Source organism: Monopterus albus, unplaced genomic scaffold, assembly GCF_001952655.1.
Source record: "Monopterus albus unplaced genomic scaffold, M_albus_1.0 scaffold106.1, whole genome shotgun sequence".
In the NCBI taxonomy this organism is placed as follows: Eukaryota; Metazoa; Chordata; class Actinopteri; order Synbranchiformes; family Synbranchidae; genus Monopterus; species Monopterus albus.
Window position 1 is genome coordinate 2,229,803 of NW_018127986.1, and position 17,266 is coordinate 2,247,068.

At 41.8% G+C, this 17,266-nt stretch overlaps 3 protein-coding genes across 7 annotated transcripts in view; 1 reads left to right on the forward strand and 2 right to left on the reverse strand.

Annotated features, from left to right (window-relative positions):
• pacsin1a (protein kinase C and casein kinase substrate in neurons 1a) overlaps positions 1-4,060 on the reverse strand; it is a 36,749-nt gene extending 32,689 nt beyond the window's left edge. The window contains exon 1 of one of the 2 annotated variants that reach the window (XM_020610625.1): positions 3,799-4,060. The gene's annotated coding sequence lies outside the window, so the exon portion shown is untranslated. Of the gene's footprint in view, positions 1-2,673; positions 2,934-3,798 lie in introns of those variants that run through there. The other variant, XM_020610624.1, reaches the window with a different exon arrangement.
• Positions 4,061-5,497: 1,437 nt separating this feature from the next.
• Positions 5,498-9,876, forward strand: smim29 (small integral membrane protein 29). Of its 2 annotated transcripts, none has more exons than XM_020610627.1 (5): positions 5,498-6,183; positions 6,323-6,611; positions 6,801-6,826; positions 6,934-7,039; positions 8,137-9,876. In XM_020610627.1, the coding sequence occupies exons 2-5, from the start codon at positions 6,504-6,506 to the stop codon at positions 8,203-8,205; spliced, it is 309 nt and encodes a 102-aa protein (XP_020466283.1). In that variant the 5' UTR covers positions 5,498-6,183; positions 6,323-6,503; the 3' UTR covers positions 8,206-9,876. The 2 variants fall into 2 exon arrangements, with proteins under 2 accessions (XP_020466283.1, XP_020466284.1); XM_020610628.1 differs by having other exon boundaries at positions 5,498-6,178.
• A 773-nt stretch (positions 9,877-10,649) lies between these two features.
• On the reverse strand, positions 10,650-16,788 carry hmga1a (high mobility group AT-hook 1a). Of its 3 annotated transcripts, none has more exons than XM_020610761.1 (5): positions 16,651-16,788; positions 15,546-15,664; positions 14,506-14,586; positions 13,487-13,543; positions 10,650-12,645 (listed from the first exon to the last, which is right to left on the reverse strand). In XM_020610761.1, exons 2-5 carry the CDS (start codon positions 15,642-15,644, stop codon positions 12,571-12,573), a joined length of 312 nt encoding a protein of 103 aa, XP_020466417.1. In that variant the 5' UTR covers positions 15,645-15,664; positions 16,651-16,788; the 3' UTR covers positions 10,650-12,570. The 3 variants fall into 3 exon arrangements, with proteins under 3 accessions (XP_020466417.1, XP_020466418.1, XP_020466419.1); XM_020610762.1 differs by lacking the exon at positions 16,651-16,788 and adding an exon at positions 16,384-16,515; XM_020610763.1 differs by lacking the exon at positions 10,650-12,645 and adding an exon at positions 13,359-13,394 and having other exon boundaries at positions 16,651-16,782.
• Positions 16,789-17,266: the final 478 nt, after the last annotated feature.

Sequence of the window (17,266 nt, forward strand, 5' to 3'; positions counted from 1 at the left end):
ATAGGCGGTGTCCTGTGGTCACTTATTTCAAGAATTATTTATTCACAAAGATTTTATGTGTTATAGGACAATGTTTGGCAAACTTATTGTTAGCCACACAAAGGGATTAAATTGGCCAAAGGCCTGCAGTCACTTGAATGAAAGCTGTAGGCCTATCTGCTTTTATTCATCTGTGGGGTATAGCTCCAAAGTACAAGGAAAAAAACGTTTTTAGTGTTTTGTTAAGTTCAATAACCTTATAGTTATAGAAATGTAATATTTGGCCCAAGTTTTGCTGTTGGAAAAAACACAATTTCATTGCTAAAATACCAACTAATGCTTGAAATCAAATGTGTATGCAGTAATGCTTCTCCTTTGCCCCAAGTGCCGAGCTTTGTGAATGATGAGATCTATTTTACTGTATCTGAATGATTATTTTTAACAGACTTTCTCCTTTGTTGATTCACAGGAATGTGTTACACAACTGAATATGAGGGAACTACTATCAGTTGGCATGGATGGCCCCAGTGTGAATTTCAAGTTGGTGGATCTTCTCCAGAAAGAGCATGCAGAGCTCTACGGAGGTGCTCAGGTTGTCACTGTTGGAAGCTGTGGACTTCACACCCTCCACAATTTTTTTCCCCCAGAGATGCACACAAGGTTGGTGAGCTTTCTGTGCTCATCTTCAGGCAAGAATGTTTGCAGGGCCTGGTTAAGGTGGTTATGAAGCTACAGGAGAAAAGCCTCCTGAAATTCCCAGTGGTCAGGCAGGTTGCTGATTGGTGCATCTGACAGATGAAGAGCATAGTGCAAACATTCCACCAGGGCAAGCAGCTGGCAGGTGGCATCCCAGCTGGTAAGAAAATATTGTACAGGGACAGTTAAAGTGCATAGGTTATTCAGACTGATTAAAGTCATGTGTAAGAAGTCTCATTAGCAAGGTGGGTTTTCTGCATTCTCCTCTCAACAGTGAGATGAGAACAGCTCTATGATGCTGTGATATATATATTGTCAAATGGGTGACTACTGAATTTAAATGATCTATTAATTACCTTAATTTCTCTGTCAATATCCTAGCTGATGTGATCATTCAGCAGTTAGTCATTTCTGTCTCTTGAGGCCAGAGATGAACGGTTCCGCTCTTTTCAGCCTTTGAAGCAGCGTGTGGATGTATTTCTAAAAAATCCGTATAGTACCGTAAGAGATGACGGGCAATTATTTAAAAAGGAACTTTATGAAAAACGTACAGTTTCTGTAACCTTGAAAATGCCCCGTGGTCTTCTTCTTGTTCTTCTTATAACTTAAATTAGCTTAGCTAGTTCTTTTGCCGTATTATTCTTCTTCTTAATTTTCGCGGTAGTATTCACTACTTATTCTTCTTCTACTTCCTTAATGTTGGGATGAACCCATCATTGCGATCGGGCTCCCCCTATTTCCGTTTTCTCTCTTGCATGTGTTTTCAGTTAAAAGTGTTTTTGGTTAATGCAGCATTTTCCATTTGCATGAGTTTTGTTCAAAACCGCGTTTGTGTCTTGCATGTGTTGTGACCGTGTCGGCCACCGTAAAAAGAGTTTAATATCTTACACACAACTCGTAACTTCCCTTTAATCAGCAATGACAGGATGTTTTGGTAGAGGATTTGAGCCGCAGGGTTTGGAAATGTGCCGCCCCAGTTACCACTAACCAGCCCCTAAAACACAGCATCAGTATCATTGTAGCTTATGATAAGATCTCTGCTGCTAAAGGCATAAACGTGGTTATGGGATACTTTAGTCAGCTGTAAGCCTGGATGCAGATCTGATGAATGATTAAAAGGCCACATGCACCTACTCCCATGTAGAAAGCAGGATGCTCCTCCTCTGTGGTGCTGCTTAGTGAAAAAGACGCTCCTCGCTGCGCTGTGACAACCAATTACATAACGTCAGTACGGAGTGCTCTCATTCGCGTCCATTTCACCATGAAATCTTCAAATAGAGAACAAGGCTATTCCTGACCCCTCTCGTTTGTATTTCCACCGATAAAATGCATTGCGCTAAATAAAATAGTGATCACTGCTACGTCTTTGGTCGACGCTGTTCATGTTCCCAGTCTTGTTTACCCATCTAGCGCATGGAAACGAACATAAAATGACAATTATTTCTCAGCCCTGACCACCATCTCCATATATTATAGTTTACAGGAAACAGTCTTTGATATCTTATGGACATTTTCCGTGCTGAGAACAGCTATTTAAACATGGTGCACTGCTAATACAATTTGGACAAAAAGTCAAATTTGCTCATCCTGGCAAAAGAAAGAGCTGCATAACTAAAACAATCCCCTGTATCGTCCTATGATTTTCAAGAGACTAAGACCATTGGGCAGACTGAGAAAAACTAAACGGCTCCATAATGTATGGTCATGCATGCTTGCAGGCAAAGCCTGCAACAATCCAAGATGATCCAAGGTGGCTCCCCTCACTTGTGTCGTATACAAACAACAGAACACCATATAAAATGACGCATGCATAATTCAAAATGGCTATAGCTATAGTAGGCTATTGCTAATGAATCTGTAATAATTGGTCGCTATTACAGCAGAGAGCGGTTGGAACATTATCCAAACGATGGGAAATGATGCGAGATTCCTTTATCCCTGCGTCAACCTTTAATAAAAGGATGCTCAGCTTCTTTTCCCAGTGCAGCAATGACTTACCAGAGATGCTGCCGCTGCTGCTGAGACGGACTACTACCCGATAGCCTATGCTGCAAATAATTCAGTATTTCCCCTTGCAATGACAGACGGTGACCCTGCGCTCTCTGCAAGGCTCTGCATCCACTAGATCACGATGCGAGCAGCAAGGGGGAGCTCCACAGCGCGGGCGCGCGTCGGGGGGGATGGCCCAGCGATTTTCTTTCAATGGATGGCAGAAATAGGCTGCAGGTAAAAGAGTGAGCTAATGCAAGCTGGCAGAGCTGGAAAGAGTAATAACATTTTGTACTCAAGTAAACGTACTGTTACTTCAATGGAATTTTACTGAAGTACAAGTAAAGTTACCAGGCTAAAAATCTACTCAAGTAAAAGTAACTCATTAAAAACTTACTGAGTAAAAGTAACTGAGTTACTTTTTTAAACAGCAGGGATTTTAGTGTAGTTCAAAAAAGACAAGGGGATATAAATCTCAGACTGTCATGATTCGGTTCCACTGCTTCCTGTCTGGCTTTTATTTTGAAACCATTTCCTGTTTTGTTTCACCTTAGTTCTGGTCTTTTCTTTACGTTCATCACTCACATTAGTTTCACCTGCTTCGTTATTTTGTGCACCTGTTTTGGTTTCACAGACCAGGCCTAAGGCCAGTCCCAGACTAAAAAGAATGTTTAAGCTGTTACAAAAGAAAATAATTTGCACTAACATATCTTAAAATATGCCAGAGCATTATTTTTCCTAAGACATTTAAAAAAAAAAACAAAAGTTACTTAAATATCCTGATTTAACGAAGACCTAGTCCTGGCTGTGGAACCTTTATCATCCTAAAAGTAGTATTTTTGTTGTGTTGCTGTCCCATGTGCTCATGGGACAGCAACACAACTCATGTGCCTATGAGTAACACTGACTAATGTTACAGTAATGCTTAAATCTTTTGCAACATCAGCAGATCTACTCCAACATGTAGCACATTTCATTCATTTCGTATGACAGTCGTGACACTGCTCAATTATGCGTTGTCCCTGTTAATTACTAGCCCTCATGCTAACAACATTGACAATGTCACACACTGAGGCAACGCAACAGTACAATTATGAAAACTATAAATACATTAACTTAGTAAGTTAAACTTACCTCAACATGCTTGCGCAGGTTTGATGTCGAGTTTTTATAAGCTGCCAGTTCAGTCGACTTTGGCAAACACATCTTACACTGCATAATAAAGCTGTTAAAATGAAAGTAGTCGCTTAAATACGGCCAGGGGTTTGCTTTATATGAGGAACTTGATGGCATTTCGCTTTCAGCTGTGGCTCCATCACTGGCGCCTCCTTCGTCCATCTGAGTTTAACGCGCTTGTTCACCCCGCCCATCAATCAATCAATCAATCAGTGCAGTGCTTCCGGGGCGCGATCATTTTTCCTTCCCCGTTACTTTTATTTTTTGAATTAATTTATTTTTTACTCAGTAACAAATATGATTTAAAATGTAGCGAAGTACAATGCTTCAAACAAAACATACTTAAGTAAAAGTAAAATTACAGATTTTAAAAACTACTTTAAAAAGTATAAGTACACAAAAAACTACTCAATTACAGTAACGCGAGTAAATGTAATCCGTTACTTTCCACCACTGCAAGCTGGAAACACAACATTTTAAATGACTCCCACAGCATTAGTCCCCTGAGCTTAAGGGTTCTGTGCTAGATGTGTCAGCAGGTGCATGTGGGGATGGGTCATTTGCAGTTTTAAGGTTTTATCAGGATTAAAGTTTTGTGTGGGTCATATCTGAGAGAGAAATAAATATCTTTTACTATACGTAATTCACCATTTATAATATACATATAATATGGGCGTTTCTATAGGGGGCGAGCCCTAAATGTACTTCCACTTTCCAACCAATAAAGAGAGCAGATGGTAAGAGGAGGCGTCACCTCCTGTCTTGTCATTCACGCCCACATTGCATTACACTGCAGGGGAGGGATGCCGCCATATGTGGTCTGTTTGTGGTGTTTTTGTCTTTTGATTACTTGGCAGACATTTTTAATAGCCATCCTCTTTCAGGTACATAAGGAAGAACTGTCCACCTGCTGGTTTAGTCGGGCACACTTCATACATTTTGTACCAACCTAACGATCTGACGATATAAAACCTGTGTAAACAGGTATAATAAAAGGTAATATGCATCCCCTGCCTTCAGTCTGTATGGATTGGTGTGATAATAAACCCTTGTGAAATTTAATCTGTCTGCAGTCCAACAGAGGTAGTAATGAGCCATGCAATTTTCTACAGAAGAAATGAAAAGAAAACATTAAAGTTAGGCAATGCAAACAGGAAGAAGAGACGAGGTTCCTGGAAGAACACATGCCTTTAAAGCTGATTAACAGGATGTTCTGACTCTGAAGAGTAATAACTTTATGCTAATGATGAAATGAAAAGTTCAGCCCTTAACACCAACAGTTCCTATCCAAGACTAATAAACAGAAAGCTTACATGCCTTTCAGTTGTGTTATGCTACTGTTGAGGTAAATTTTTATCTCTATGGAAGCAATTATAGAGATTTACCAGTGCTTATCGAATTCACAACTAAAGAATTAAGGAAGAGCATAACACTGCAATCATTCTGTTCTGCTGATTCACCTTAGTAGCATACTGTAGTATATCAGCTAAACATACAGTGTAAGTGTGCATAGGAAATGACCAATTCGAACCATAACAATTCTTTCTTCTTGTTAATTCACAGGTTTTCAGTGACATCTAGTGCCAATAGATTGACAGTGCAAAAACTGGAAATGAACCTGCCTCCAACACAGTGAAGAGTATGAGATGACTTTATCTTATTGGTGGTAACGCTGCCTAACAGATCTTTTTCTTTGAGTAGTGCATTTCAATGCTCATTAGAAATCGCTGATAATAAAGCAAAAACAAACAAGCAAGAGAAAGAACAATACATAACAGCCATTTTGATTCACACTGCAGTCCAATAGGTGGCAGTGTGGGTGACACCTGAACGCTGTTTGCCAACTATTATAAAAAAATCAAGGGAAGAAGAGTTTGAAGGGGGGAAAAAAGGAGAAGAGGAGGAAGAAGAAGAAGACGACGCTGCTTTTGATAAAAATGCAGGTGTTATACTTGTGAGCAGCAACAGTTTAACGTTATCTAAATTGAGGTGTCGCACAGTGACTGAGAATGTATTTGAATTTGTCCAAATTTAAAAACAGGTCTCTTTTAGCTCGTTAGAAATCGATCTAGCATTGATACTTTAGGGCTTGTTTCAACTTGTCTGTGCGACAGTACAACTTATACTAGCGCCTGCTAACGGTAGCTGTGTTGCTGGTAGCGCTGGCTAACGGGTCTAAGTCATAGCCGCGAGGTATGTGTGGACTTTTTAAATAGCAAAGCTTTTGAACAGCAGTGGTGATTTTAGATTTAGTGTAGGTGCCTAACGCAGTTAGGAAGGACTGTCTGTTTCCGGCACGCGGGAAAATATCGGCAGACTGCAGCGAGGAAAGTGGCCTGTAAGGTAACTGTTACTTGCTAACAAGACCAACTGTATCTTTTGGGCGTTTGCAACATAAGCAACTTAGATGGTTCCCCAAGCAACCTATTTGCAGCTATGTGCGTATAATTCTGCTAATTCTTTTCATTCCGTGTTCTCATAGTTTCCTCACTGATTGGGGAGGGCGGTGATACCATGCGGAAGTCACATGAACGACAAGGATGAGGTATAAACAACAAGGGGACCGTCTGAGGAGACAGCCTGCTGCACAGTGTCTTGCATAGGGAGGGGGTCTGCTGCTTGTAAAGGCCCTGCACAAGCAGCCACCTGCATCTCTCTTTGCAATGAACAGCACTACTCAGTCCCCTGCCATCCCAAATGGAGATGTGGCAGTCAGCTATGTGTTGGTGCCATTTCTCCTCATCACCGTCATTGGAATAGCTGCAGCTGTGGTTAGTTGGGTTGGACAACTTGCACAAAGTTGACTTTCTCATAAACATATAGTGTGTTGAAGAATTCTAATGTTCAGTGTAAATAATAAAGTTAATGTATGGCAGAATTAAAAAGCACTGAGATAAGTCAGAATTAACAGACCAACTTATGCAGAGTATACATTAAAATCTTTGTTTCTTCTGTTTCAGGTCATGTATATCCGTAAGAAAAAGAGGTAAGACTTTTAGTCTACATGTGACATTTCCTGTTACAATGCACTTCTGCTTCACTTCTGTGTCTCAATGTGATTAGTGAAATTGTTTCTTTTCTTCTGTCCTTCAGAATCGAGAGGCTACGTCATCAGCTGTTACCTGTTTACACATACGATCCTTCTGAGGAGCTTACTGATGTCGAACAGGAAATGTTGTGGAGAGAAGATGACATGAGGGTATGATGCACCGTTGGTTTTCACATTTTTGGGGTTTTGTGCTCTGGGACGTTTTTACATGCAGATGGCAAATGTTATGAATTCAGTAAGGCAATAGTAGGATCATAGGTTAAAAAGTGTTTTGTTCTAAATCAGGTTTAATATGAAAAAAAGTATTATAATATGTGATGTGTCTAATTGTAGAGGGCTGGGTTTAGCAAGACCAAATCTTAATACCACTGACCACATTTCATACAAGGAACAGCATGAGGACACTCTCTGCTGTTGCCCTGTGTATTTTGTTTTACTCTGTGGCTTAGTTGGTAGTTGGTTGTGCCCTTCACTCTGAACAGAAAGGCAGTTCCTCACTTGGTTAGTCACTTCCTCTCCCACTTAGAAACATAACTGCAATAAGTGCAGTAGACATAGTCGTTGTTGTACAATAGAATGGTTGCACCACTTGTTGTATGTGCAAGCTTCAGATCAGTTAGTGGCTAGTTTCAAGATGTCATCAATATTCAAATGTCTTTTAAATAGAACTTTTTATGTTATATAATGGTTAAACCACCAATTTCTTACCTGCCTCTGAAGCTCCTCTGATACCCCTGGTTTAGAAATGTCTGTAACAGAAATAGAGGATTATGGTTAGAAACACACAACAGAAATTATTGACCTAATTGAATCCAGTCAGAAAACGTGTAGTGAGCCATGAGAAACACTAGGTGGCAGTAATGGCCATAGGAACAGTTGCTCAGTAAGTTTGACTACACATTTGAGGAAATGTGAAATGGTGACAACTTTGCCTCACCTCAAGTTTTAAATTGTTTAAGAGGCTATCATTAAAGGGTCAGCTCTACCAATACGTTTGCGGTTCTGTGATATCTGCCACTGAGGCTTCTGCTATTAATCCATACAGAGGAAATTACGTGAATTTAATTTGTGGTGCTTAGACTCAGAAACAGTGTCCCTGATATTGAGAATACTGAGACTATTTCTTTGGTGGAAAGTTGTTCCTATGTTGCTTTACACATGATTAATGGAAACCATATTACACTCATGTCATGGCTGTAAAGATTACTGTACTAAACTCTCCTAACACTTGTATTTTATGTCCTCAGATTGTGCCAGGTTGGGCGGGAGGTTATCAACAGCAACGCCCTCTTCTGTCCAAAGATGTCAATGCATGATGATACTAAACCAAGGCTGAGATCCATCTAGTTTGAAGACATGCATATGACTTTTTGTTTTCATTGCTACTGTTTGCAATTATGTTTGAGAACCTCAAGATTTCCCTCTTTTCCTGTTTTACATACAGAATGACTGTTCATTTGCAAGGTTCTGATGCCAGTCCCATGCGCTAGATTACCTTAAACATATTTATTTGAAATTATTTATTCAAACTTTGTTTTTTTTACTGTGGTATTCAGTGTTGTTATGACTCAAAGTAAAGAAAGGTGCAATGTAAACTTCAGATACAGACTCTTGCAGGTTTACTCTGTTGTTTATAATGTTGCGGGCACCATGTGGCAGGCAGTTATGTTCCTGTGGGTTGCAGTAGGCAGTAGGCATAACTGTAATTTAGGGGCTGTGGTAAGAGCATGAACGTTCTGCACAATTTAAATATCATCAGTCCTGCTGTGACAGGGTTTGTGCGCATGGCCTGGACTGGCTGGTGTATAGAGGAAGGGTGCAGTGTATTAAAAACAAATATGGTTTCTTTGATGCAATGTTTGAGCTACTGCAGTACCACTTCCAGACTTGTATTGATAATGTTAGAATTGGCTGTTAAAGTTAGGTTGGGTATGATAACTTTGATTTCAGTTTCATTCTGAGTCGAAAGGTTGAACATTCCCTCTTTGGTTTTAATTTACTCACAAACGCGGCCGGATCTTTTCTGTGGTTTAGCCAAATCCTCTGACTCTTATCAATGGCATGAGAAGCCTGATATGGAGTTAAATAACACCGGCCTCCTCTCATCCACAAAATGAGTGGTGACTAGTGTCCTAAATATGTCCTGTCAACACGGCATGGCACCAGCACTCATTTACATCCAGCTGAAGAATCTTGTCATGAATGCCATAGGTCTGACTGTATCACGCACTCAGGAAACCTCGTTTTTTTTCCTTGATGAATCAGCACTCAGTCCAGTGATTCATGTATTATAACTTGTGATATGATCAGGTGTGACAGCTGGTGGTGCTTCAGAAAGAGTTTGTACATAGGTGATGTTTCTGTGGCCAGGACCCAAAAACATCTTGATCCCACAACATGCTCCTAGCTGCTCCCCGGCCATTCTTGCATCTCCTTGCTTATTTTTCTTATGCATCATTTAGATATTTTTAATTTGTGAAAACTACTGAAATGGGACATTCACAAAACTTTACTAATGTTTCATCATGTGACATTTACACTGGTGAACCTGTGGAAGACTACTGATGTAAATGTGAGGAAATTTTACTGTTTTGAGGAAAGGTTGATAAAGCTGTTGACTGAAGCAAAGCTGGAAGTTGTAACTTTGTGCAATGGGCTGCATTTAAAGTGTATGGAAAATGTACACAAACAAATCTTGGATTTATCGGTTTTCTTAGCTAAATTTCCTTGTACCCTGCAAACAAATTTAGAACTGCCTCAGACCATGCACATACTATGAAGGCTCATCTGTCTTAGAAAAATGTACAAACACCTTTTAACTAAATGCATGGCCTGTTAAGACTTTAATAGTTAATGCGGTTACCTGTTTAATAACAAGGCATTATCCATTAATTTACTAATGCACTGGCCAAATGTAGATTAAATAATGAAATTAATGTCCTGTCATGCTCATCACTTGCTGTCATAATAAAAAATATTCAACAATCCCAGTGTCTGTCCTGCAAGTATATTAAAGTATGCAGTTTATATTAAAATGTAAATTCTGGTTTTCATTGTTTTTATTGTCTTGGCCCACAAATTTCAAGTTGTATGAAATTATGCACATGTAGCCAGTGTTAACTGGTAACCAACCGGGTTAGTTTGCAATCTGTTAAAAGGTATGAAGGATATATAGGTGATTAGGTGATTCTAATCTACTTCCAAGCAAGTATTAAAGCCCTGCTGGAACATGTTGCAGCACGTTCCTACAGGAGAAAGCACATCTTCTGATACAGTTTGTGTTTTAAGAGTGACGAATGACTTGTATGCTGTTTCTGCCTGCAAAAACAAGTTTAGCTATGTAATTCCCTGGAACCGCTGCATCTTAGTCACTGGACACAGAGGACTCACCCGATAGCAAGTTCAAATCCTGCCTTTCTCTTGTGACTGCATTGCTTTCTCCACCACCCACCTCTAGAACAGTTATTATATAGAGAAATGTGTGCGTGGCCCTAGGCTAATTGTGCATTGCAGCCACACACCTGTTTTTCCTCAAACAATTCAGATTCACCCACGCGCATGGTGGTATACAAAACTGACTTGTGTGAACACTTCATGAATCTGGCGGTAGTTTGTCTGCAAAGTAAGAACATTTCTATGCACAAATGAGTTAAGGAGGCCCATTGTCATTTGCTTCAGCCAAGTTAATACAAGTGAAATTATAATGCATCGTAACCTGTGTTCTCTCGAGCCTCTGGAAAAAACAAATACATATACACTATACAAAAGCGACAGAAAATTCTCTTTATTCACCATTTCTGATACAAATGGTTGTAGGGCACCATAGAAATATAGACATTGTACATTTATATACGGCATTAAAAAGAATGATCCCGCCCTATTGAGTATGGTTTATAAATCAATGGATGTAAGAAGTTGGTATGGAGAATGACACCAATATTGTCAAGAGCAGCTGGAGGATGTTGGAAAAAAGATAAAGTGTCTATTTTATGGGTATGGTGAGGGTGGCTGTGGCCAACACACAGCGGCTAACAGAACAGTCTATCAAACACACATACACACACACACACACACACACAAACGTACATTTGTCCATAAAAATTTGAACCAACATTTCAGTGCACCAGAAGAAGTTTAAAATGATAAGATAAAACATGCTAATCTACCACAGTCAGCGAACACAGTTGTCAAGCTGACAGGTCTCCCTGACTGGCTTCACACATTTAAAAGACAACCTGTCTGCAAGCTCTTATGAACAAGCCAAGACGTGTTGCAATCGCACACAAGCACACATTACTTTAATACAGTCGGATTAAAAAGTAGTGTACTCGCGTCTTTCCAACTCCTCCATTTCAAATCAGAAAACCAGTTAAACGTATATATATATATATGGTAAAGTAGGCTGTTGATGAGGTATGATTCCAGGCCCTGTATGGCCTGTTTGCAGTTTTCCGGGTTCCGTAACTGAGGTTGTAGCAGCTTAGGTGTGTGGACGGAAAAAAAAAAAAAAAAAAAACCAGTTAAGTGGACTGTGAATGCAGGTTCCCTGATGCATCTTGTTTTCCTGTAGAAGACATTATTCAGCATCTTAAAGACCAAAGGGATACAACTGTACTAAGTAAAGAGAGAAGGACAGAGGAAGATGAAGCAGTGAGAACTAGATGGAATGAGGGGGGAAACATGCACAGCCCTGTTGGACAGCAGTGCCACCAACTCTTAACTACTACAATCAAACGTCTTGTTTGACAAACTGCAGTTTGTCTCACAAGTGACTGAGCGAGTGCTTGGAAACGGAGGACCGTGTGAAGACAAGACGCCAATGTAACAGCATTTGTATAAGCTCCCTGAAGAAACTACACTGATGCTCTCAGTCTAAGATCCTGCCAACCCTATCCTTAACACCACGAACAAAAAGATCCGTTTTATTTTTACATGAAAAGCAGCACAGGGTTTTTTTACGAAATGGTATTTACTGAAAGGAACAAAACAGTACGACTAATCAGACTAGTCTGATTTCTGACATTATCTACTACACACCGAGGACTGAAAAGCGAATTTAAGCGGTTCTATAGAAGGTGGAATATTTGTTGATGCTGGTGAGATTGGGTAAACTCATTTATGCCAGCTAGCCAAAGAGAAGGGGGAACACCAAACACCGCCACCCCCCCAAAAAACCTACCTTAAGTTACCTTCTCTCATCCTAAGGGAAAGGTTAACCACTTCACATGAATGCACACACGCGTGAGCACACACACACACACACACACACACGCAAGATTCACCGTTGTCCAGTACAAAACAGGGAGAAACCTCTATACGCCCTACCATCTCAGATGCGGGTACAACAAATAATATTAAGCATTAAGTGTCCTACAAACCATCTTTTGGGGGGAAAACAAACATTCAGGCTCCTTGCTTTGTCCAGTAGAAAAGACCTGTGTAAGACATGACATGTGGAGAGCAGGGCTGTTACCTTTCATGTAATTCTTAGATCTATGCTTGAGCAAAAGGTCCATCGTTCTATCCAGTGCTGCTGCATGATATATGTATTATGTTAACCCTCGTTTAAGCCAAGAGGGCTCTGTCGTGAACAGTGGTCATGTGGTGGCACTGGTGTTGCAGACACAGCCCAGTTCTGGTTAACAGTAAGTCAGGTTGACTGAGGTAGCATGCGTTGGGAATTACTGATCCTCTTCTTCTTCCTCCTCCTCCTCCTCCTCCTCCGATGATTCCTGGGATGTCTTTTCTTCCTTCTCCTGCAACATAAAAAAAGTCAAGCCTCAGCTACGCCCACTAGGAAAATGCCCCTTAAGTACCATCAATATTCAGCAACAAAAGCCGCCTCTGTGATTCATGTCTCAACTGTTTTTACTTTTAACAACCCCATGCACCAACATGGAAAACATAAATGTTATTAAAAACATCTTTGATAAACCACTGTGGCATGAAGAACACCCAGGGGAAGGGTGAGCCATCTGTAGTGAAAAGTGATTCATAAGAGTGGTGAGTCACAGTGAGGCATCCTGCTTCCTTTACTCCACACTCGCTACCGCTGTCCAAGATGTTCATTCATAAAAATGAGTGCTAGTTAGGAGGGTAACTCTGGGTCATTCCTTTCTATGACTAATGCGATCCAGACTTCTTCCAGAGTACGCCCTAACCACTCATGCTCATGACAATGTTACTACAAGACCACAGAGTCTTCCTACATTCAACATTTTTTTTTTTTTTGAGCAGCTGAATGTGGTCTGGCTATTTTACACAGTTCCAAAACAGAGAGAGAGGAAAAAAAAAACCCACTGTCAGTTACACAACATCTGGATTAGGAACCCTCTGGGGAGAAAACGGTTGAGCAGGCCCAAATTTGCCTTTCAGCACAACCAGAGATCTTGTGCGACCAAGAAGCTAAATGAACACACCAGCACCAAAATAGCTGTGATGAGTAAAAATGACTCATCTGAGAGGAAGGAGGCAGGCAGGGGAATTAGGAAAAAGCAGTTTCACCCTGCAGACAGCCATAGCAGTCATAACTCAATTAGGAGAGGAATGGTTTAAAATGTGTGCATTCATGTTCCACTGTTTGTCCAAGGACTCTACCTCCTTCTTAGGTCTCCCCCTGCGTTTTCCTCCTGCAGATGGGGCTGCTGTTGTCTTCTGCAAGAGAAAAGGGTACATGGTTAACAGGACTACAGGTGTACTGATCTGCTCAGTCAAAGTAAAGACTTTTCAGCACAAAACCATACACAGAGCTCCTCTCCTAACTGCCTGCAGATGGCAGCAGCAGCTAAACAATTAGACAGATGGAAAAGGGGCATTGAGTTCATTAGCTATTATCTGGAAGGCCAACAGGAACTGCACACAGGGCACTCCAGTTCGCTGGCCACCTGGTCTGAGGATCAGAGACAGCTGGTGGAACTGAGCAGAGACACAAACCCTCTGCAGCTCAGCCCGTTATGCTAAACCTATATCATACATGTATGTGCGGTTACACACCCTCTCCCTCCCTCTCCTTTTCCCATACATAGCAGTGAAGACAGCGCACAAGGGGGAGCCGGAGGGTTGGGGCGAGGGAGAAAAATCAGTTGTTGCTATGGAGACGACAGGCAGAGAAGAACTAGGGCTGTGTGCTGGGTGGGGGTGGAGGGGTGCTTAGTGTCAGCTTGGAAACAGTCTTGCGGCCTCTGCACCTGCACCACACTGTGCATGGCAAGCTGCAGGAAACTGAGGACAGGAAGTACAGAGTGAGCATCACTCAAAAAAAAAAAAAGAAAAGCCAGTAAACCAAGGTCTTTACAATGGGAAACCCTAGCCAGGCTATTTCTGACACCAGGAGGGAAGGAGCCAAATTGCAGCCAACCAATACATCACAAGTAACAGCAGGACATCCTTTTAAGAGGATGAGGTTAGCTACCGTTAAAATGCTATCAGCCAGAAAGACTCGGAGGTTAGAAAGAGGAAATGCTTGTAAGACAAGATGAGACGACGAATGCCACGTGCAGAGTCATTACGAAGCTGCGTCTTTTTCTTGGAGTCATTCCGGCTCAGTATGCATGTTAGCTGTTGCTGAAATTATATTTGAATCACCGTGTAACAACTTGCAACCAGCGCTGACTTACTTTGCCCTTGCCAGTGGTTTTGTTTTTGCTGCCCTTCGGTCGCCCTCTGGGCCTCTTTGGGGTAGGGGACCCACTTGGTTCCTGACAATCAAGGAAGTTGAGATCAAGTTAATGCAGGCTACCACAAAAATGGCAATAATACTTACATTTAATATGAGCACAGTATTTTTAACAATCATAGTTTCTCTCAAAATAAAATGAGCATTCATCAACTTTCACTGGCAAAGCTCTCAAACACCAATGTTCACTTTTCAAGGTCAGTGCGACTGTCTCGTACGTCAAAGGCCGACAGGTGGTCAGAGCCACAGGGTGCCATGGAAACCGTCTCAAACTCACAATGGAGATGTCCATAAAGACAAAACCCTCTCCCACAGGAATTCCTTACAACATTTCAAGCAGCTGCACGGGGTGTAAAGGGGAATATCTGCCTTAGCATTCATTAGGGGTATTACCCTCAACTCCAAAATGCAAGGTACCTTCAGTACCATACCTTATTCATGTGGTAATTTGTGGTCAGGAGCTACGTCGTGTAAGACTCATCTCCTGTTGCATTTCTAGCATGTTTACAACAGGAGCTCATAGCAACCAAGCAATTCAATACTAAAAACACACTGTGCTGAGTGATAGCGATATGAGCCATTCTGTGCTTCCACTGGGCTATGTCATCCATTACGTGACGGGTTGACAAACCTGGTGAGACACACAGGAAGTGGTTTGTAGATGTCTACGCTTACACTGATAAGGGGTCAGCAAATGGTCAGAGGGGCCTGCTGCAGTCATATCTCGATTCTTCATTTCACAGAGGCTCCGGTAGAATAGCAGGAGCTTATGACATGGATATGCATGGACAACCTTACCTGCAATAATATCTACCCGAGCATCAACCGAACAGATGTGAGCCAAAGGTTTGTTTTGTTAGTCCCAAGTATTTCCTTAACACAGGCTTATTCTTGGCATTTTCAGTTAGTGATATTTCCATAAACACGCATGGCACATTTGTCCTAACAAGGGTAAAACAAAACAAAACTGGCACTACTTACATCAGAGGTTTTTACTAGGGGCTGCTTGCGGGGTCTTCCACGCCCCCTCTTCTCCGTTGCCTCCTTCTCTTTCGGTGAGACTGTCCCCTTGTCGCTCATGTTAGCTTAGCTTTCCAGACCTAGCAAATAAATCACAGTGGGTTAGACTTGCTGCAAGAGGAGTCGGCGAGTTCGCGCACATGCAGCACAGAAAACACTCGGGCTAGTAAACTCGTTGACCCCCGCTACAACAAGACCACGAAGGAGCGGGCGAACCACACACCGGCAGCACGTTTGACACACGTAATCTGTGTTTATTTCAACGTCTATTTCTGTCTCATCTGCGCTGTGTTACACAGGCGAACGGTGCCACACAACCAAGCGATTGATATAAGATCAGCGCGCATGATAGCGTCCCTGCTGGGACTCCGTAGGCCGCACAAATCTGCAGAAGACTACCGAACCCGATGCTCCCTTCCCGTAGCAACCATGTTAAGGGGCCCGCTGCTGTACTAGTTGTGGCCAACAATCGGGCCTGCGTATGAAACTATCTCACAGCATGTGTGCACGCCGGGCCCACGGAGAACTATCTACCCACACACGCAATGGCTGGTGTGTGCTCGGTCGTGGTTGAGGACTAAAACCCTCGCCTCCATGGCCGCTCGCCCCTTTACAAAGCGCCGAAAATGAAAGCGAGCGACACGGTTTAATGGTAGCACGTTTGCAGAGGCGAAAGCAACAAAAGACTGCTTCACATTTTAAAGCATGCAGCCTCCTCATGCCGGAGCTGCAGCTCTGTAAAACGCATTACAATCGAGTCTGCATGCAAAGTTTCGCCGGCGCGTTATCGTGCACTCACCGTTATCGCTCGCTATAACCTCTGCTCTAAATTCAAGACGAAATGTTTCCTTTAAGCCTGGCTGGTTGTACCCGGTTTAAAAGGCTTGCACCGAACTATAGGCTACAGCATTTATTCGTCAGACTACACACAGCCCGCCCCTTTAAAACCCCAGCTCATGCCGCGGTAAAAAAAAATAAATAAAATAAATAAATAAATAAATAAAAACAGTTATAAATTATTAAAGGAAGAGGGTTTTAAAAACAAAACACTGTTGTTTTTATTTACCAGCAGGTTGAAGAGTGTATGCCAACGGCGTCCTGTAGAAGGCACGTGCGTCCCGTCTCGTGCAGATAAAGGGAAAAAGGCGCCAGCCAGGAGGAGTTTGGGAGCAATTTAAAGAGCCGCCCTCACGGGAGCCGGACACTGGAGGGCGGAGATAAACGGGCCACCAACAGAACCACAGGACCCCCCCTCCCACCACACACCTCCCTATGGATGCCTTTTATTTTATTCCTCTGGTTTGATCACACAGAACATGAACACGAGTTCTGCAGTCGAACCTCCCACAGTGTAAACACAAACCAGCCTAAGCTGTGAAAGGCATTCTTGTTACTTGTGCCATAAAAATATGATCTTCACTAGTGGCGGGAGAAGTAAAAGCAACAATATAATACTGTAAACATTCTTCACTAGTCAGCAAAATGTCATTAAAGTACCAAAATTAGTGCACATAACAGAACAACTGGCCAGTATTGTTAGTAGGCTACATTATAGTATTATAATATGACTATATCTAGGATTTCGGATGTTGTGGAGTTAATTTTCCTGTTGTATAGACATATTTATAGACCCCATGTCATTGGGTGAATTGATAGAGCATCATATTTTATAAAGTTGTCAT